Here is a 22776-nt window from a genome sequence, read left to right as displayed (position 1 = left end):
CATGGTGGCTAATGAGGATGTGCATTGGCGGGTTTTTTAGGCTTCCTGTTGAGAGGTTGTGCTGTTTGTGATTGGTTTGACACACTTGACACACTTGCAGGGACAGGAATAATAAATGCTTGGAAGAGGTTTAACTGTTTGAGATCAAGCTGCTGATATGTATGTTGTTGAGCATGCATTTGTTAGGCCTTCAGAGAGTTACGTTGGTTTATAAGTCAGTGCAAGGGTTGCTGCGCCTGCAATTTGTGGTGAGATGAGAATGGAGTAGATTTTCTGAATTCTGCGCACGTAAGTACTTACGCTGTATATTGGATACCAAATTGTGCGTGTTTTCTATGTCAGTCTGTGGGAAAAACAATATGGGCGAAGGCTGAAATATACGCGCGTAACTTTCATGCTACGCCGTATATGTGATACCAAACCCGCGCAAAAAATGGCGTCGAGGGCTTTTGCGGGCGGAGCTGCATATCGGATGGGGCCCTAGTAGCATTACTTAAACATTTAGATTAAGTTAGATAGTGTAGTTCAACAAATATAAACCCCTTAAGAGCAATCTATGTCAGAAACAAACAGTGCAGATTGCACTAAATGTGTAAGATTATATTTATAACAATATGTTATTACAGGGGGGTGCTGACTGTCAGTTATATAGAGGTATCAACTAAAGGAAAAGGTGACAGCACCTCAGCACTCAAAAAATACTTATTATAAACAAGAAACAATATCTATAGTCCGGTTACAGCCAGACCCTGGATGTATGTTAAAACGTAACCTTTACTATAAATTGATAAAATGAAGATGTGTATCACATAAATTGTGTGTGTTAACAAACATTTAAAACTTAGAATAAAAAATGATGTGTGCGGTGTGTGTGAGATCAGAGTAAACAAAATTATTAGGGATTAATATATTCACACAGTTCTGCCCAGAACCAACCAGGAATGCACGGATTGCAGAAAAGCTATCTACAAAAGGGGATTGACCCCAACAACAATTATACTGTGCTATGCAATACTGGCATCCAGAAGGTCTGAGCAGGACTAAGTGATATTGTTTCTTGTTTATAATAAGTATTTTTTGAGTACTGAGGTACTGTCACCTTTTCCTTTAGTTCATTACTTAAACATTCCTGCTAATTATCTTTCAGTGCTGCCTCTCTCTTCATATTGAATGATGCAACTGGTATTTGATGCCTTGGCTTACCTAATCTCATATTATAAAAGCCTGCTGTTTCACTTTATTAGTTTCATCTACAACGGCTTGTATGTGTGGGTATGTATATGTATGTGTGTATGCGTACATATATATATATATATATATATATATATATGCACAACTGAATGTCACTTGGTTTCTTTGCTTTGTGAGCACCACTTATACATATATTTAATCTTATATAAAGCTGCATATTACCTGTTATACCCACTGCAACGAGAATTAGTATGCCCTTTTGGGCAAACCACCAGTGTTAATATTTAGTTTTACGTTTTGTTGTATGTTTTGTTGTATGTTTTGTTCTGTTCTTAGTTGTTAATATAAACATTTTTTTTAAGAGGTACAGGTTTAGTTTAAAATGGTACTCGACCAGTCCTTTATGTACCTCTCAATGTTCAGATCTCTTTTATACAGTCTCAATCCTTTGTATTCAGACTTGCATAGTCCATATATACCTTTGAGCAATATTTGAGTTAGTTAATCCCGCATGTGACTTATTATATGAAACAAAACAATAATCTTGCAATGATTTCACTAGTTAATTTCTATACGGGAGATAGATAATACAAGTTATTACTCAAGGAAGAAGGGCAAACAGAGGGAACAAGTAAGCTAGATCGATATCACAAGGAACTGCTAGAGCATCAATCAGAACTGCTTGATGATATCTTGAGCTTGACCCGTACCTTGGAACCTTCGTGTTTAGATGAGACACCATCAGATCCAACTACAGGACCCCCCACCTGAAGGTTATACTTGAGAATACTTCTGGATGGAGAGCCTACTCCCCTTGATGAAAAGTCTGCCTGCTCAGAAAATCAGCTTCCCAGTTGTCTACCCCTGGGATGTGGATGGCAGAGAGGAGACAATCATGAGCCTCCACCCACTGGAGAATGTGATTCAAATCCTTAATGGCTAAGAAACTCTGAGTTCCTCCCTGGTGTTTGATATATGCCACTGAGGTGATGTTGTCCGACTGAAATCTGATAAACCGGACAGAACCTATTTTGAGACCAAGATGATAGAGCATTGAAGATTGCTCTCAGTTCCAAGATGTTTAATTGGAGAGAAGACCCTTCCCGGTTTCAAAGAATCTGAGTCTTTAGAGAGCCCCAAACTGTACCCCAGCCTGACAGGCTGGCATCTGTGGTCACAATTTCCCCAAGATTGTCTCAGGAAGCAGGTTCCCTTAGACAGATGATCCTGAGAAATCCACCAAGATAGAGAGTCTCTCGTTAAAGAGTCTAAGACTGTCTTCTGAGAGAGATCAGAGTGGTCTCCGTTCCATTGTCTGAGCATGCATAGCTGTAGAAGTCTTAGATGGAAATGAGCAAAAGGAATTATGTCCATAGAAGCAACCATTAGGCCGATTACTTCTATACACTGAGCCACTGATGGACGAATAGAGGACTGAAGGGCAAGACAGGAAGCAAGAATTTGGGATTTTCTTACCTCCGTCAGAAAAATCTTCATAGACAGAGAATCTATGATCATTCCCAAAAACCCATGAGTATGAAAAATAGACAACAGAGTGTCTGTGGGAGATTTTGCTAAAGGATTTTGCTAGGTATGGAGCCACCTTTATACCCTGAGATCTGACCACCGCCAAAAGGGCCCCTAGGACCTTTGTAAAGATCCAAGGAGCAGTGATGTTCCTTGTGAAAAGGAATATGAAGATATGTGTCCTACAGGTCTATGGAAGTCATGAACTGACCCTCCTGAACCAAGGGAAGAATGGAGCGAATAGTCTCCATCTTGAAGGAAGGAACCTTCCCTCCTTTTTGAGGGGTCCAAGCCTGTCAAAAGAAGGAAAGCCTGGCTCCTTTTTGATCCAGGACTGGATGCTGATTTAGAATCAGAGGAAAGTTTCTTGGCTTGCTTCCCCTTATTCCAAGGCTGTCTGGACCTGCATGAAGTACTGGAGTGCTCCAGCTTGGAAGAGGTAAACTTTTGTGCCTTGAAGTTACAAAAGGAACGAAAATTACACTTCTTTTCTTGAGGTAGGAAAGATCCCTTTCCACCAGTAATCTCAGAAATGATCCCAGCCAGACCAGGACCAAAAAAAGTATTGCCCTTAAAGAGTAAAGACAACATTTTGTATTTAGATGTTACTTCTGCAGACCAAGATTTTTAACCACAGAGCTCTGCGGGCTAGAACCGCAAGGCTGGAAATCTTGGCTCCCAGTCTAACAACTTGCATGCTGGCATCACAGATAAAAGTATTAGCCAGTTTTAGAGCCTTAATCCTATCTTGGATCTCCTCTATAGTAGTTTCATCTGAAATTAGGTCAGACAAGGAATTGCAAGATGCTGCGCCCCCAACCGTAGAAATACTTGCAACAGGTTGCCATTGTAAACCTTGATGAATGTACATCTTTCTTAAGTAAGCTTCCAGCACCTTATCCATGGGATCCTTGAAAGGAGAACTATTCTCAAGAGGGATAGTAGTTATTTTGGCTAGAGTAGATATAGCGCCCTCTACCTTGGGTACGGTGCACCACAAGTCACGTACATAGTCAGCTACAGGAAACTTTTTCTTAAAAACAGGGGGCGGGGAAAAAGGAATACCCTGGTTTTTCCCTTTCCTGAGCTATAATTTCCGACATACGATCTGGGACTGGAAATACCTCTACCGATGAAGGTTTGACATCAAACACTCTGTTAAAGGGACACTGTACCCAAAAATTTTCTTTCGTGATTCAGATTGAGCATGAAATTTTAAGCAACTTTCTAATATACTCATATTATCAAATTTTCTTCATTCTCTTGGTATCTTTATTTGAAATGCAAGAATGTAAGTTTAGATGCCGGCCCATTTTTGTGAACAACCTGGGTTGTCCTTGCTGATTGGTGGATAAATTCATCCACCAATAAAAAAGTGCTGTCCAGAGTACTGAAACCAAAAAAAAAAGCTTTGATGCCTTCTTTTTCAAATAATGATAGCAAGAGAACAAAGAAAAATTGATAATAGGAGGAAATTAGAAAGTTGCTTAAAATTGCATGCTCTTTCTAAATTACAAAAGAAAAAATTTGGGTTCAGTGTCCCTTTAAGCTTATTAGACTTCTTAGGAGTCTCAGCGACAGTAGAGTCAGAGTCCGCCAAGGTAGCAAGGACCTGATTCAAAAGCAATCAGAGGTGCGCCTCTGGATCTGCTGTACTAGCCACCACAGTCTCAGAGATCTCTCCCTCAGAAGCCACTGAGGAATTATCTTCTACAGATAACTGAGAAAGACTGACTAATGCAGACTAAGATTCAGAACTCTTGGTATGAGAAAGTTCTTAGATTTCCTCTTTCTCTTACCAGCTACAGTATAGGGAAGGCTAATAAGGCAGCAGAAACCTTAGAAGTTATCTGCGCAGGAAAATCTCCTGGTAAATAAACACCCCCAGGAGCTAGTTGAGAGGAACCGCAGGGCACTGCATGTGAAACTGCTAAAGCTTGGGACGAGGAGAAAATTGACGCATGGCATGGACAAAAATCAAAATGAAACTTGTGTTAAGGCTATGAACAAAACTACAGCATGGGATTTATATGCAGAAACATTATAGAATACCACTGGGTAAAGAAGATCTCATGGGGTCTAAGGCTGAACACCAGACCTTCCTTATTGACACTCAATAAGGAATATTGTGATAAGTTTGAGAATCCTTAACAAATGCACATTTTTTGGAAGTAGGGCATAATGTAAGCCAGTTAAGATAGAAAGTCATTAAACAAAATTGATGTTGAGAAAAATAGAATGAAATCTAAAAGTAATGCTGTGGGGAGGAACTCATGTTTTCTACTGATATTTCTGGTCAGTTCTTTAAAAGACTTTAATCCATGACCTTATCTTTCAGAGAAGGCTGCAGTGCTTAGCATAACAAAGAATAACTGGACATGTGAAGAAAGAAAATATCATAACACTGTCAGAAAAGAAACACTTTTGTCTGCCAGCAGCTTTCCTTTAAAATATGACCTATTTTACAGTACATAACTTCTGTTTAAATTAATATATAATTATTATGTACCCACCTAGAATTGTAAGGGGTCCTGTGGTTTTTATAATTGACAGTTTCAGAGCAGAATGTGTCACTGTGCACATGAAATCAAGTTCTTCCTCTGAGTTCTCGGGTGGAGTAAAACCTAATATTGCAGTACATGTGAATGCGCCATTAGGCTGCTCTATTGGTTCAATAACAGGAATTCTGCAGTTTCCTAAATTAACACGAATAAAGTCTCTTCCTCCCTTTTTTTGGCGCCATTCCACTTGCAGATCATTTGGGAAATAATTAGAGCATTTACATTTAAACTCAGCTTCAGTATTTATTATCAGCTCGGGTATTTCTATTTCTTCAACTTCTGGGGCTTTAGAATCTGAAAGAAAATAAAGACATTCTGGCTCAGGCAATTATCTTTACAAACAACAAACTTACTTTGCCTACAAATCTCAAATTAATGCACAACTGAACTGCGACCGACTGAATGTTCATTTAAAATATCTAAAATCCCTGCAAAATCCCATTTAAAAAGTTTTTGAAACTCATGTTTTTTATATAGTTTTTCCTTGTTTAACCGTATATCCCTGTTATCTTAACTATCTTATACTTGTTAACCTGATATCAAGTTCTCATGCGGCTTAACTAACAGCAGTTTTCTAATGGAACAAAATGGCTTATAAAAGAAAGTGAAACATCACCTAAGCTGCCTTAAATATTTGGCATAAAAATTCTGTCAAGGAGCTCTGTGTTTACTTGCAGGTGAGGAATGCATGATTAAAGCCACACTGAAGGGGGTGGTGTGGGACTAAACGTCCCATAAAATCTATCTGCATTTTCTGGGGCTGCTTCAAATGGACATAAAACACCTTGTAACTTCGTAGCTACCTTATGAATGTTTGATGAATGCATTAACAACTTGTTTGCTAAATTAGGGCTAGATTACTAGTGGCGCTGTTTAGTGCGAGCGATATCTGGTTTATTGCAGCTATATATTTATATGTGTGTACATATGTATTTATGTATGTATATGTGTGTATATATGTATTTACACATATATACACATATAAACACATAAATACATATGTACACATATATAGACATATATACAAACCATTTGCAATTAAGTAGCTGAAACCATGTAAATTCATATTTATGCTATATTTATAGAGCAGAGCAGAATGTTCCACTGTGCACATGAAATCAAGTTCTTCCTCTGAGTTCTCGGGTGGAGTAAAACCTAATATTGCAGTACATGTGAATGCGCCATCAGGCTGCTCTATTTGTTGAATAATAGGAATTCTGCAGTTTCCTAAATTAACACGAACAAAGTCTCTTCCTCCCTCTTTTTGGCGCCATTCCACTCGCAGATCATTTGGGAAAAAATTGGAGCATTTACATTTAAACTCTGCTTCAGTATTTATTATCAGCTCGGGTATTTTTATTTCTTCAACTTCTGGGGCTTTAGGATCTGAAAGAAAATAAAGACATTCTAGCTCAGGCAATTATCTTTACAAACAACAAACTTACTTTGCCTACAAATCTCAAATTAATGCACAACTGAACTGCGACCGACTGAATGTTCATTTAAAATATCTAAAATCCCTGCAAAATCCCATTTAAAAAGTTTTTGAAACTCATGTTTTTTATATAGTTTTTCCTTGTTTAACCGTATATCCCTGTTATCTTAACTATCTTATACTTGTTAACCTGATATCAAGTTCTCATGCGGCTTAACTAACAGCAGTTTTCTAATGGAACAAAATGGCTTATAAAAGAAAGTGAAACATCACCTAAGCTGCCTTAAATATTTGGCATAAAAATTCTGTCAAGGAGCTCTGTGTTTACTTGCAGGTGAGGAATGCATGATTAAAGCCACACTGAAAGGGGTGGTGTGGGCCTAAACGTCCCATAAAATCTATCTGCATTTTCTGGGGCTGCTTCAAATGGACATAAAACACCTTGTAACTTCGTAGCTACCTTATGAATGTTTGATGAATGCATTAACAACTTGTTTGCTAAATTAGGGCTAGATTACTAGTGGCGCTGTTTAGTGCGAGCGATATCTGGTTTATTGCAGCTGTTTGCACGCGTTGTAAGAAACACGCATATTGCAGGTTGAAAGTAAACGCAATCATTTGAGTGCAATTTAATTTAACGCACGTTGGAATACCTCAGACTTTTGGTTAACTGTTATGCGAGTCAAAAGTGTCTAAAACACATAAAAAATACATATACAGTAAAGTTAATCTCATAATAACACTATCTAATACAGACTGCAAAGGGCTTCAGCATAGATACACATACATACACATGTCTAAATATGTTTATGTATGTGTGGATATATATTTATATGTGTGTACATATGTATTTATGTATGTATATGTGTGTATATATGTATTTACACATATATACACATATAAACACATAAATACATATGTACACATATATAGACATATATACAAACCCTTTGCAGTTAAGTAGCTGAAACCATGTAAATTCATATTTATGCAATATTTAAATGTAATAAAGTGTTTAACTTTGTATTTACTGTAAATATTTCACATGTCAAATTTGTATGCAAAAGCATTAAAATGAATAAAATTATTTAAGCTAAGAATTTATTTGGGTTTTTATTAATTTTTGATATAATAAAGACTTCATTTTTTGTATTTTTGGTTGAGTGCTGGCTTTATCTATGAAGGGAGGGAGATAGCACGGTCACAGTATCCAAAGTCCTGAAGTTAGAGTGCCTGAGCCTTTCTCTTGCGTGCTAACGGTTTACTTTCAACTTGTAATTCAGCACGCATGAGCGAAACAAATGTATCTCTCTACTTGTAATCTAGGTCATAGCGGGATATTTATCAAGCCATCAACCGTAAATATGGTGGAATTCTGCAGCGTAATTGTGGCAAGCTTGATTTGACCTAGTTATCAAAGCCTACAGACCGGCAAAAGTGGAAATCTGTGACGTAACATATGATCCGCCGGTCTCAATCCAACACAGATCGATGCTTACGTCATTACAGATGTTCCAAATACACATTCGGCACTATTTGACACTTTTTAAAAGTTATCAAATAGTTAACTGGTACGCTCACGGCTAGTCCAGCCCAGCATACCTGGTATTCAATCCGCCACCCTGGAGGCCGCGGATGCCATAGGAATCAATGGGAGTCTGAAAGCAGCAAAATCTTATGTTCGATGCTGCCGGATATCCCATTGATTTATATGGTAGAAAACTAGTAAAGTTTACACCTAACACCCTAACATAAGCCCGAATCTAAACACCCCTAATCTGCCGCCCGATCCAGCCGCAACTAAATAAAAGTATTAACCCCTATTCCGCCGTTCCCGAACCACACCGCAACTAAATAAAAGTATTAACCCCTAAACCCCTGGCCTCCCACATCTCTACCACTAACTAAACCTATTAACCCCTAAACCCCAGCACCCCACATCACCATAAACTAAATTAAGCTATTAACCCCTAAACCTAACAACCCGCTAACTTTACATTAAAATTACAACATCCCTATCTTATAATAAATTAAAACTTACCTTTAGAATTAAATTAAACTATATTTAACTATTAATTAACCTACCCTAACTATTATACTAAAATTACATTAAACTACCAATTAAATTAACTATATTACATATTAAGAAAAACCTAACCCTGCTCAAATTATTTAAATCTACAATAAAAAATTACTAAGTTACAAAAAAAACAAACACTAAGTTACAAAAACAAACAAACAAACAAACACTAAGTTACAAAAACAAACAAACCACAGTATCAAAAATAAAAACGAATTACACCTAATCTAATAGCCCTATCAAAATAAAAAAGCCCCCCCAAAATAAAAAAACCCTAGCCTACAATAAACTACCAATGGCCCTTAAAAGGGCCTTTTGCGGGGCATTGCCCCAAATAAATCAGCTCTTTTACCTGTAAAGAAAAATACAAACACCCCCCAAACAGTAAAACCCACAACCCACACAACCAACCCCCCCAAATAAAAACCCTATCTAAAAAAACCTAAGCTCTCCATTGCCCTGAAAAGGGCATTTGTATGGGCATTGTCCTTAAAAGGGCATTTAACTCATTTACTGCCCAGACCCTACTGCTCAAAATAAAACCCACCCAAAAAACCCTTAAATAAACTTAACACTAACCCCCGACGATCCACTTACAGTTCTTGAAGTTCCGCTTGAAGGATCCATCCAGCTGGCAAGAAGTCTTCATCCGGGCAGCCTCTTCCATCTTCATCCAGCCGGCAAAGTCTTCGTCCATGCGGCCTCTTCTATTTTCATCCATCCGGCGTGGAGCGGGTCCATCCTGAAGATATCCGGCGCAGAGCGGGTCCATCCTGAAGACATCGGACGAGGAGCTCCTCTTCAATACGGTCTCCAACGTAAACTGGATCTTGAATGCAAGTGACGTCATCCAAGATGGCGTCCCTTGCATTCCTATTGGCTGAAAGGTTCCAATCAGCCAATAGGATTAGAGCCGCTAAAATCCTATTGGCTGTTCCAATCAGCCAATAGGATTTGAGCAGCTCTCATCCTATTGACTGTTCCAATCAGCCAATAGGAGTGAGCTCTCATCCTATTGGCTGTTCCAATCAGCCAATAGGATTGAGCTCTCATCCTATTGGCTGATTGGAACAGCCAATATGATGACAGCTGCTCAAATCCTATTGGCTGATTGGAACCTTTCAGCCAATAGGAATGCAAGGGATGCCATCTTGGATGATGTCACTTGCATTCAAGATCCAGTTTACGTCAGAGACCGTATTGAAGTGGAGCTCCTCGTCGGATGTCTTCAGGATGGACCCGCTCCACGCCGGATGTCTTCAGGATGGACCCGCGCTGGACAGATGAAGATAGAAGAGGCCGCATGGATGAAGACTTTGCCAGCTGGATGAAGATGGAAGAGGCCGCCCGGATGAAGACTTTTTGCTGGCTGGATGAGTCCTTCAAGCAGAACTTCAAGAACTGTAAGTGGATCATCGGGGGTTAGTGTTAGGTTTATTTAAGGGGTTTTTGGGTGGGTTTTATTTTTAGAGTAGGGTCTAGGCAGTAAAAGAGCTAAATGCCCTTTAAAGGGCAATGCCCATACAAATACCCTTTTCAGGGCAATGGGGAGCTTAGGTTTTTTAGATAAGGTTTTTTATTTGGGGGGGTTGGTTGTGTGGGTGGTGGGTTTAACTGTTGGGGGTGTTTGTATTTTTCTTTACAGGCAAAAGAGCTGATTTCTTTGGGGCAATGCCCCGCAAAAGGCCCTTTTAAGGGCCATTGGTAGTTTATTGTAGGCTAGGGTTTTTTTTTTATTTTGGGGGGGCTTTTTTATTTTGATAGGGCTAGGTGTAATTCATTTTTATTTTTGATACTGTGGTTTGTTTGTTTTTGTAACTTAGTGTTTGTTTTTGTAGCTTAGTGTTTGTTTGTTTGTTTTTACAACTTAGTGTTTGATTTTTTGAAACTTAGTAATTTTTTATTGTAGATTTAAATAATGTGAGTAGGGTTAGTTTTTTTTTAATATGTAATATAGTTAATTTAATTGGTAGTTTAATGTAATTTTAGTATAATGGTTAGGGTAGCATAATTAATAGTTTAATATAGTTTAATTTAATTCTAAAGGTAAGTTTTAATTTATTATAAGATAGAGATGTTGTAATTTTAATGTAAAGTTAGCGGGTTGTTAGGTTTAGGGGTTAATAGCTTAATTTAGTTTATGGCAATGTGGGGGGCTGGCGGTTTAGGGGTTAATAGGTTTAGTTAGTGGTAGTGATGTGGTAGGCCAGGGGTTTAGGGGGAGGCGGTATAGGGGTTAGGTCCAAGAGCGGCGGGATGGGGTTAATACTTTTATTTAGTTGCGGTGGGGTCCGGGAGAGGCGGTATAGGGGTTAGGTGCAAGAGCGGCGGGATAGGGGTTAATACTTTTATTTCATTGCGGCAGGGTCCGGGAGTGGCGGGATAGGGGTTAAACATTTTAGTATAGTGGCAGCGTTTAGTGACAGGGTATAAATAAAGTTGGTAAAAAGCCAAATAGCAGCGAGATTGATGACTGCTAGTTAACAACAGTCCGATGCTCATTGCCCCGTACTTGGTGCGCGGCTTTTTGCAGGCTTTTTTTTATAAATATAGAGATCGTAATTAGGCCCGTATTGGTGCCGTCGAATGCAACAAAGTTGATGGCTTGTTAGATATCCCCCATAGTGTTTATTATATGGCAGTACTGGACCCCTTACCTTGATTTGTTTTTTTTTTCCTCTTTATCAAAGGCTTGTTTACAGTTCCTGTCTGACCTGTAAAGTGAAAAAATTAATCTGTTAACCATAGTATTTTGACAATGCTACAAAATGTTATTTAACTATATAGAAGATTAATAGAGGCTATAACAAACACTAGGGACTTTAGTTTGATGCCTAACACAATAATCTCTTCTGTCTACTTTATCCTCTCCCAGTACCATCATCTAAGCTCTATTCCAGTTAGGGTTGCCAACCAGCCAGTGTTTTATGGGTATGGCTGGTATTTTTAATGTACAAATCAGTGTAAGTAAGGTTGTCAGGTGTCCAATATTCAACCAGACTGTACAGTATTTCTAAAGATTGTCCAATAAAATCTGTTTAATAAACTAGACACTTAAAGGGACATGAAACCATAAAAGTTGAAAAAAAACTTTTAAAGCCATTATAATATGTTGTCAGAAAGAGGGGATGCAGCACAGGCCAACCAAGGAGGGTTAAAAGTGTATTGTCTTATGTGTTACTGACAGTTAAGGCATGTCAAAATACTACTCTGTGTATATTACTTGTAGCAATTGTGCTAAAATCTCTGTTCTGTGTTTGTTACCTCCAACCATGGGGTGTGTTATTCCGCTGTATGTGCTACTAGTTAAAATATCTCTGTGTGTTACAAGCAGACAAAGAGTTAAAGGGATAGTAAACACCAAAAATGTTATTGTTTAAAAAGATAGATAATCCCTTTATTTACCATTCCCCAGTTTTTCATAACACTGTTATAGAAATATACTTCTGTAATTACCCTGTATCTAAGCTTCTGCTGACTGCCTCCTTATCTCAGATCTATTGACAGACTTGCATTTCATGCAATTAGTGCTGACTCTTAAATAACTTCACGTGTATGAGCACAATATTATCTTTATGAAACACATGAACTAACGCCCTCTAGCTGTGAAAAAACTGTCAAATCCAGAGGCGACCATCAAGTGCTTAGAAATTAGCACGAGTCTACCTAGGTTTAGCTTTCAACTAAGAATACCAAGAGAACAAAGCAAATTTGATGATAAAAGTAAATTAGAAAGTTGTTTAAAATTATATGCCCTTTCTGAATAATGAAAGTTTAATTTGGACTTTACTATCCCTTTAAAATAATTGCTTTGTATGTGTTACACTATCAATGCTTTCTGTATATTCCTGTAAACTTGGGGCAGGGTTAGGGGAAAAACACTTTTTTGTTTGTTACTAGCAGCAATAGGGATTTAAATCACTGCTTACATGTTAACGATATACAGTAATAGCTGTTGCTCGCGGCTTCCCTCACATGGATGTTGTGAATTGTAAAAAATAACAAAAACGCGACCACTCGCAATAACATGTACCCTCACAAACTTTGTGAGTTTCGTTAATTCTCAGTGTTTCTCGTACATGGGCACCAATCAGTTAAGTTGTTGGTAGGGCGTCTGTCCGGCACATCAAAAATATGTTGTTATTATTATTCTATTTACAATTACTTTAATGTTAAATGTAGATGTGAAAAAAAAGTATTGATTTTTTTTGTGATATCCATATCTTGAGAACTGATGTTAGGAGCAAGAAATTTGTCATGTAAACTAAGTTTATAATGAAGATTTTAAATTATAATTTTCACTTTTCTAACATGTTTTATTTTTGAGATATTTATAGGTATCCTCATAAATCACTACTCCTTTTCACCCCCCTTAAGTGGATTTTCAGGAAATGGTAAAACACGTGTTTCTTTATTTTTAACCCCTTAATGACCACAGCACTTTTCCATTTTCTGTCCGTTTTTACATTTTCTGGCTATTTTTACATTTTTGCGGTGTTTGTGTTTAGCTGTAATTTTCCCCATACTCAATTACTGTACCCACACATATTATATACCGTTTGTCTCGCCATTAAATGGACTTTCTAAAGATACCATTATTTTCTTCATATCATATAATTTACTATAAAAATTTTTATAAAATATGAGGAAAAATTAGAAAAAGTTTTTTTTTTTTTTCAACTTTGACCCCCAAAATCTGTTACATATCTACAACCACCAAAAAACACCCATGCTAAATAGTTTCTAAATTGTGTCCTGAGTTTAGAAATACCCAATGTTTACATGTTCTTTGCTTTTTTTGCAAGTTATAGGGCCATAAATACAAGTAGCACTTTGCTATTTCCAAACCATTTTTTTTTTCAAAATTAGCGCTAGTTACATTAGAACACTGATATCTTTCAGGAATCTCTGAATATCCATTGACATGTATATATTTTTTTTTAGTAGACATCCCAAAGTATTGATCTAGGCCAATTTTGGTATATTTCATGCAACCATTTCACCGCCAAATGCGATCAAATAAAAAATATCGTTCACTTTTTCACAAATTTTTTCACAAACTTTAGGTTTCTCACTGAAATTATTTACAAACAGCTTGTGCAATTATGGGATCCCCTTTGTTCAGAAATAGCAGACATATATGGCTTTGGCGTTGCTTTTTGGTAATTAGAAGGCCACTAAATGCCACTGCGCACCACACGTGTATTATGCCCAGCAGTGAAGGGGTTAATTAGTGAGCATGTACGGAGCTTTTTGGGGTAATTTTAGCTTTAGTGTGCTGTAGTAGACAACCCCAAGTATTGATCTAGGCCCATTTTGGTATATTTCATGCCACCATTTCGCCGCCAAATGCGATCAAATTAAAAAAAACGATAAATTTTTCACAATTTTAGGTTTCTCACTGAAATCATTTACAAACAGCTTGTGCAGTTATGGCACAAATGGTTGTAAATGCTTCTCTGGGATCCCCTTTGTTCAGAAATAGCAGACATATATGGCTTTGGCGTTGCTTTTTGGTATTTAGAAGGCCGCTAAATGCCGCTGCGCATCACACGTGTATTATGGCTATCAGTGAAGGGGTTAATTAGGTAGCTTTTAGGGAGCTTGCAGGGTTAATATTAGATTTAGTGTAGAGCTCAGCATCCCACCTGAAACATCAGACCCCCTGATCCCTCCCAAACAGCTCTCTTCCCTCCCCCACCCCACAATTGTCCCTGCCATCTTAAGTACTGGCAGAAAGTCTGCCAGTACTAAAATAAAAGCTATATATTTTTTTGGCTTTTTTTTTTAAAGCATATTTACATATGATGCTGTGTACGATCCCCCTTAGCCCCCAACCTCACTGATCCCCCCCAAACAGCTCTATAACCCTCCCACTCTAACTTAATGGGCGCCATCTTGGGTACTGGCAGCTGTCTGCCAGTACCAGTTTAGAAGAAAAAATTGTTTTTTTTTTAAATTTGTTAAACTTTTCTGTAGTGTAGCTTCCCTCCACGATCTCTTTTTGTGCTTTTGCACAAACAAGATTAGGCCATGTTTTATTAAAACATTTTCCGTAGTGTAGCGGTTCCCACCCGCTCCCGCCCCGTGCACGCGCCCGCCCGCCCAGTGGCATCACTAGGGGGTGCGGGGGGTGCGGGCCGCACCTGGGTGACACTCTCCAGGGGGTGACACCAAAAAAAAAAAAAATTCAAAGAAATATAAGGTTGAGATGCATAGATTATTTTATTAGAGGCTGGCATTTGTGAACATTAGTGGGACTGGGGAAGTTGTAGACACACAATTTTTTTGCCCCTTGAGCCAGTGCTGCAATTTCAACAAATAGTTTTCCCGGCTGCTTTTGCTTGTTTGTACTTTGCTCCTCCCCTGCCCAATTTCACTATGAATGTTGTGGGCGTGCCGTGGGGCTTGCAAAGTTGCGTTGCTAGCCTAAACCTGCCTGCCTATCTGTGCTCACTTCTCAGTGACATGCGGCCCAGGGCTGTGCACTGACAGACTTGGAACAGAGTCAGAGAGCAGAATTTTCATAGTTAGCGCGCCTAAACCTTTTCTTCAGTGATTTATTTTAGAGTGCTCTGTTTATCTTTCATTTGATGCTCTGCTGAGCCAGGGAGCAGCTCTAGGCATGAGCTTTATAATTAATGCAGTGCAGTTTACATATTTTGTATGTGTGTGTCTGAGTTTTTGTGTGTGTGTGTGTCTCAGTGTTTTTGTGTGTGTGTGTCTCAGTGTTTTTGGGTGTGTGTCTGAGTGTGTTTCCGAGTGTTTGTGTGTGCATCTGAGTATGTTTTTAAGTGTGTTTGTATGTGTGTGTGCCTGTGTTTTTGTGTGTGTCTGCGTTCTGGGGGGGGGGGTGACACCATGACTTACCGCACTGGGTGACACCAACCCTAGTGACGCCACTGCGCCCGCCACCGTCCGTGCGCGCCCCCCGACGATCCCGCCCCTGATCCCGCCCCCCTTGACGTCACACGGCACACCGATGGCCGCCCACCCGCCTCCCAAGTTGGCTCCCACCCACCAACGATACCGGCCATCGATATCTGGTGCAGAGAGGGCCACAGTAAGGATGCAGGATGCCTCCATATCGAGGCATCACTGCAATAACCGGAAAGCAGCTAGAAGCGAGCAGGATCGCTTCCAGCTGCTTTCCACACCGAGGACGTGCAGGGTACGTCCTCAAAAAAAAGGCAGTTAACGCCTGAGGACGTACCCTGCACGTCCTCGGTCATTAAGGGGTTAAAGGAGACACTAAATACCAATTTTCACGTCTGTAAAATCTTTTGGTCTTTGAGATATAGTTCTCCTCATAAATCACCCCCCCCCTTTTCACCCCCCTTAAAAATAAATGTAAATTTTAATGAATAAGTGCCCAGTTTCTAAAAAATACTATTTAAAAACAGGGGCACTTTCATTTATTAAAATTTACATTGAAGCGTTAAAAAAAAATAAATATATATCTTACCTTTTTCTTTAGGAAACCTAGATCGGCATTCCCCTGCCCACTTCTCATGCTGTACTTAGCATATCAATGACTAAACCGATCAACTCCAGTCGTCGTATGGCCTCATGAGGAGCATGCCATGATTAGAGGAAGTCGGTTTAGTCATTGCTGTGATAAGTACAAAGGAGCTGCGGGCAGAGGGTCGCCGGTCTGGGTTCCCTAGCTCATTCATTCAACTTTACATTCACTTTAAGTGGATTTTGCGGAAATAATAAGACACATGTTTCTTTATTTTTTAAGGAGAATCTAAATACCAATTTTCATGTCTGAAACATCTTCTGGTTTTGAGATATAGATATCCTCATAAAAAATTCACCCCCTTTTTTCACCCTCTTAGGGTCATCTTTTCAAAAATCCTTCCTTAGTGGGTTTTAATACAAGCTTCTTAAAGTTGATTATGCAAGGGTCTTATAACACATTAAGGGCTAGATTACAAGTGTCGTACTATTGTTAGCGCGGATCGCAATAAGAAATATTGCACCTGCACTAACATGCACACATAATGCAATTTGAAAGTAAAAGCTTAAGCACAAACAAATTTAGTATGCACCGGGTTTGGGCAAGTGGAGACCGAGCATAAAAAATAATTGTATATAAGGATTAAAAGGTATATGGTATATGACATGGTACGTGAGTGGAAAGGGCTATAATGTGTATAAATATATATATATATATATATATATATATATATATATATATATATATATATATATATATATATATGTAAAGCCTTTTTGGGAGCAAAACACAGATACATTGCAATCAATGCCTGTGTTTGTTTGTTTTTTTACTACAAAGTAAACTAGAAACTTGCAGAAGTCTTTTTAAAACACATTTACAGTTCTGCACCACACCAAAACCCTCATTATATACCTTTTATTGCCTCATACTAACAAATTAGGCAATGGTATTTTACAAAATCTATTCCAAATAATGGGAATACTATGTTGCAAAGGTTATATGATTATTGTCAAAATATCTTATTCCTCTCTCATTAATACTGATATAAATAAAAAGTTGTCAAAACCAAAGTATCCTTGCACAATAAAGAGAGGGCTCATGTTATCCCAATCACTGTTCTACAACATTGTAAATAATACCAATTTCAAACATGAAATCATTGTTGATTAGTAGAAATGTTTTCATGTCACAAAAAAGGCCTTAACCCCATTTGTACAGTCTATGGGCCCATTCATCAAGCTGCAAAAGTAGCTTTGGGGCCCCGGTGTTTCAGGCTTGTCTTAAACAATAGTTAAGTTGCAGTGGTTGTTAGGCTGCTGCTGCTTAAAAGGGACAGGAAACACCAACATTTTCTTTCATTATTTGGATAGAACATATACGGCGAAATTACGAGTTTTGCGGTAACAGGGGTGCGCTGCTAACGAGCCTTTTTTTCTCACCTTTCAATTAAGACAGCGCTGGTATTGCGAGTTTTCTGCAAGCCGGCGTTAGCCTCAGAAAAGTGAGCGTTGAGCAAAATTTAGCTCCACATCTCACCTCAATACCAGCGCTGCTTAAGTGAGCGGTGAGCTGGCTAAACGTGCTCGTGCATGATTTCCCCATAGGAAACAATGGGGTTGAGACAGCTGGAAAAAAAACTAACACCTGCAAAAAAGCAGCGTTCAGCTCCTAACGCAGCCCCACTGTTTCCTATGGGGAAATAATTTTTATGTCTACACCTAACACCCTAACATGAACCGAGACTAAACACCCATAATATTACACTTATTAACCCCTAATCTGCCACCCGACATCGTCGCCACCTACATTATACCTATAAACGCCTAATCTGCCCCCCCAACGTTGCCGCAACCTAACTACATTTATTAACCCCTAATCTGCCGCCCACAACGTCGCCGTAACGTAAGTCTAACCCTAACCCTAACACCCCCTAACTTAAATATAATTTAAATAAATCTAAATAAAATAACTACAATTAACTAAATAATACCTATTTAAAACTAAATACTTACCTGTAAAATAAACCCTAAGCTAGCTACAATATAAATAATAGTTACATTGTAGCTATCTCAGGGTTTATTTTTATTTTACAGGTAAGTTTGTATTTATTTTAACTAGGTAGAATAGTTATTAAATAGTTATTAACTATTTAATAACTACCTAGTTAAAATAAATACAAATTTACCTGTAAAATAAACCCTAACCTAAGTTACAATTACACCTACACTATAATTAAATTAATTACCTAAACTAACTACAATTGAATACAATTAAATTAAATAAACACTACACTATAATTAAATTAATTACCTAAACTAACTACAATTGAATACAATTAAATTAAATAAACTAAATTACGAAACAAAACAAACACTAAATTACAGAAAATAAAAAAATAATTAATTTTTTTTTTAAACTAATTACACCTAATCTAATCCCCCTAATAAAATAAAAAAGCCCCCCAAAATAATAAAAATCCCTACCCTATACTAAATTACAAATAGCCCTTAAAAGGGCCTTTTGCGGGGCATTGCCCCAAAGTAATCAGCTCTTTTACCTGTAAAAACAAATACAATACTCCCCCAAAATTAAAACCCACCACCCACATACCCAACCCTACTCTAAAACCCACCCAATCGCCCCTTAATAAAACCTAACACTACCCCCTTGAAGATCACCCTACCTTGAGACGTCTTTACCCAAGTGGTCCTCCAGGCGGTCCGAAGTCTTCATCCTATTTGGGCAGAAGAGGACCTCTAGACGGGCAGAAGTCTTCATCCAGGCAGCATCTTCTATCTTCTTCCATCCAGAGTGGAGCGGGTCCATCTTGAAGACATCCGACGCAGAGCATCCTCTTCTTCCGACGGCGACTGAAGAATGAAGGTTCCTTTAAGTGTCGTCATCCAAGATGGCGTCCCTTCAATTCTGATTGGCCTATCAGCCAATTGGAATTAAGGTAGGAAAAATCCTATTGGCTGATGCAATCAGCCAATAGAATTGAGCTTGCATTCTATTGGCTGATTGGAACAGCCAATAGAATGCAAGCTCAATCCTATTGACTGATTGGATCAGCCAATAGGATTGAACTTCAATTCTATTGGCTGATTGCATCAGCCAATAGGATTTTTCCTACCTTAATTCCGATTGGCTGATAGGATTCTATCAGCCAATCGGAATTGAAGGGACGCCATATTGGATGACGTCACTTAAAGGAACCTTCATTCTTCAGTCACCGTCGGAAGAAGAGGATGCTCCGTGTTGGATGTCTTCAAGATGGACCCGCTCCGCTCTGGATGGAAGAAGATAGAAGATGCCGCCTGGATGAAGACTTCTGCCCGTCTGGAGGTCCTCTTCTGCCCGGATAGGATGAAGACTTCAGACCGTCTGGAGGACCACTTGTGCCCGGCTGGGTGAAGACGTCTCAAGGTAGGGTGATCTTCAAGGGGGTAGTGTTAGTTTTATTAAAGGGGGATTGGGTGGGTTTTAGAGTAGGGTTGGGTGTGTGGGTGGTGGGTTTTAATGTTGGGGGGGTATTGTATTTTTTTTTTTACAGGTAAATGAGCTGATTACTTTGGGGCAATGCCCCACAAAAGGCCCTTTTAAGGGCTATTTGTAATTTAGTATAGGGTAGGGATTTTTATTATTTTTGGGGCTTTTTTATTTTATTAGGGGGATTAGATTAGGTGTAATTAGATTAAAAAAATTGTAATTATTTTTTTATTTTCTTTAATTTAGTGTTTGTTTTGTGTAATTGTAACTTAGGTTAGGGTTTATTTTACAGGTAAATTTGTATTTATTTTAACTAGGTAGTTATTAAATAGTTAATAACTATTTAATAACTATTCTACCTAGTTAAAATCACCCTAAGCTAGCTACAATGTAACTATTATTTATATTGTAGCTAGCTTAGGGTTTATTTTATATGTAAGTATTTAGTTTTAAATAGGAATAATTTATTTATTTATTTGTAGTAATTTTTATTTCATTTTATTTAAATTATATTTAAGTTAGGGGGGTTAGGGTTAGATTTAGGTTTAGGGGTTAATAAATTTAGTATAGTGTTGGCGACGTTGTGGGCGGCAGATTAGGGGTTAATAAATATAGGTAGGTGTCGGCGATGTTAGAGACGGCAGATTAGGGGTTAATAATATTTAACTAGTGTTTGCGAGGCGGGAGTGCGGCGGTTTAGGGGTTAATATATTTATTGAAGTGGCGGTGATGTCCGATCGGCAGATTAGGGGTTAATTTTTTTTTTTAAGTGTTTCCGATGTGGGGGGGACTCGGTTTAGGGGTTCATAGGTAGTTTATGGGTGTTAGTGTACTTTTTAGCACTTTAGTTAAGAGTTTTATGTTACGGCGTTAGCCCATAAAACTCTTAACTACTGACTTTTAAATGCGGTAGGAGTCTTGGCAGGAGAGGGGTACCGCTCACATTTTCCAAGACTCGTAATACCGGCGTTAGGCAAATCCCATTGAAAAGATAGGATACGTAATTGACGTAAGGGGATTTGCGGTATGCTTGAGTCGCGGAAAAAAAGTGAGCGGTACACCTGTACCTGCCAGACTTGTAATACCAGCGGGCGTTAAAAAGCAGCGTTGAGACCTCTCAATTCTGCTTTTTAAAGCTAACGCAAGACTCGTAATCTAGCCGATAGTTTTAAACAACTTTCCAATTTACTTATATTATCAGATTTTCTTCATTTACTTGTTATCCTTTGCTGAAAGAACAGCTTTGCAGAACTGGCAGCTAGCTGAACACACCTAGTTAGCCAATCACAATGTGTGCAGGCATCAATCAGCAGCTAGCTCTCACTAGTGTAGGATACATACATATCCTTTTTCAACAAGGAATACTAAGAGAACGAAGCACATTTGAAAATAGAAGTGAAATTAAAAGTGTTTTAAAATAAAATGTTCTATCTGAATCATACAAGTTTAATTTGGACTTTCCTATCCCTTTACCTGTCCTCCAAGTAAAATGTGTCAAATTGAAATCATCCCAATCCAATCTAAATGCGATCATTGGGCGAGATCCGATAAACGACGCAGGTTTCGGCGCAAGCGTGGAAACCTGCGCCGCCCGTAATTTCACCTCGCACATCGGGCGATTACATATATTTCGCCAGCATTCCCTAAGTGCCGTAAGTTGGATAAACTAGCGATGTCCAGAAATAAGCGTAAATACAAATTTCTGGAGTCGCTAGTGACTTACAGCACTTTAGAAACTGCCGGCGCCTAAGAAAACTAACTAAAAGTTTAAATCTCCCGTAACTGTCTAACACGCCTCCCCCAAATAAGCCTGACATGTATACCCCTATATCCGCAATACCCCCTCTCACTACTTATAATAAATGTATTAACCCCTAGACCGACAACCCCCCACAACGCAATAAGCCTAATTATTAACCCCTAAGCCGCCATAGCCCACAACACAATACACCTATGCTAGTATTAACCCCTAAACCGCCATAGCCCCCATAGCCTATTAAATCTATTAACCCCTATCCTGCCCCCCTACACCACCGCCACTATAATAAAGTGATTAACCCCTAAACCTAAGTCTAACCCTAACCCTAACACCCCCATAAGTTAAATATTATTTAAATAAATCTAAATAATATTACCCTTATTAACTAAATTATTCCTATTTAAAACTAAATACTTACCTATAAAATAAACCCTAAGATAGCTACAATATAATTAATAATTACATTGTAGCTATTTTAGGATTTATTTTTATTTTACAGGCAAGTTTGTATTTATTTTAACTAGGTACAATAGCTATTAAATAGTTAATAACTATTTAATAACTTCCTAGTTAAAATAATTACAAATTTACATGTAAAATAAAACCTAGCCTAAGTTACAATTACACCTAACACTACACTATCATTAAATTAATTAAATAAATGACCTACAATAACCTAAAATTCAATACAATTAACTAAAATGAACTATAGTACAAAAACCCCCACTAAATTACAGAAAATAAAAAAAAATTACAAGAAGTTTAAACTAATTACACCTAATCTAAGCCCCCTAATAAAATAATAAAGCTCCCCAAAATAATAAAATGCCCCACCCTATACTAAATTACAAAGTAATCAGCTCTTTTACTAGCCCTTAAAAGGGCCTTTTGCGGGGCATTGCCCCAAAGTAATCAGCTCTTTTACCTGTAAAAAAAAATACAAACCCCCCAACATTAAAACCCACCACCCACATACCCCTACTCTAAAACCCACCCAAACCCCCCTTAAAAAACACTAACCCCCTGAAGATCACCCAACCTTGAGCCGTCTTCACCCAGCTGGGCCGAAGTCTTCATCCAAGCGGGGCAGAAGAGGTCCTCCATCTGGCCGAAGTCTTCATCCAAGTGGGGCAGAAGAGGTCCTCCATCCGGCCGAAGTCTTCATCCAAGTGGCATCTTCTATCTTCATCCTTCCGGCTCCATCTTCAAGACCTCCGACGCGGAACATCCTTCTTCACCGACGACTACCCGACGAATGAAGGTTCCTTT

General features: G+C 38.4%; 1 protein-coding gene across 1 annotated transcript in view; it reads right to left on the bottom strand.

Annotated features, from left to right (window-relative positions):
• The window catches only part of LOC128641803 (uncharacterized), a 123657-nt gene that overhangs the window by 20035 nt on the left and 80846 nt on the right, over window positions 1-22776 (bottom strand). The window contains exons 5-7 of the mRNA XM_053694342.1: window positions 11452-11508; window positions 6594-6665; window positions 5232-5573 (exon numbers count right to left, since the gene is read on the bottom strand). Coding sequence (XP_053550317.1) covers window positions 5232-5573; window positions 6594-6665; window positions 11452-11508 — 471 coding nt within the window. The remainder of the gene's footprint in view (window positions 1-5231; window positions 5574-6593; window positions 6666-11451; window positions 11509-22776) is intronic.

Source organism: Bombina bombina, chromosome 11 (assembly GCF_027579735.1).
Source record: "Bombina bombina isolate aBomBom1 chromosome 11, aBomBom1.pri, whole genome shotgun sequence".
Lineage (NCBI taxonomy): Eukaryota > Metazoa > Chordata > Amphibia > Anura > Bombinatoridae > Bombina > Bombina bombina.
The sequence above is the reverse complement of the archived record's forward strand: the minus strand, read 5'-3'. Positions and strand labels throughout refer to the sequence as shown.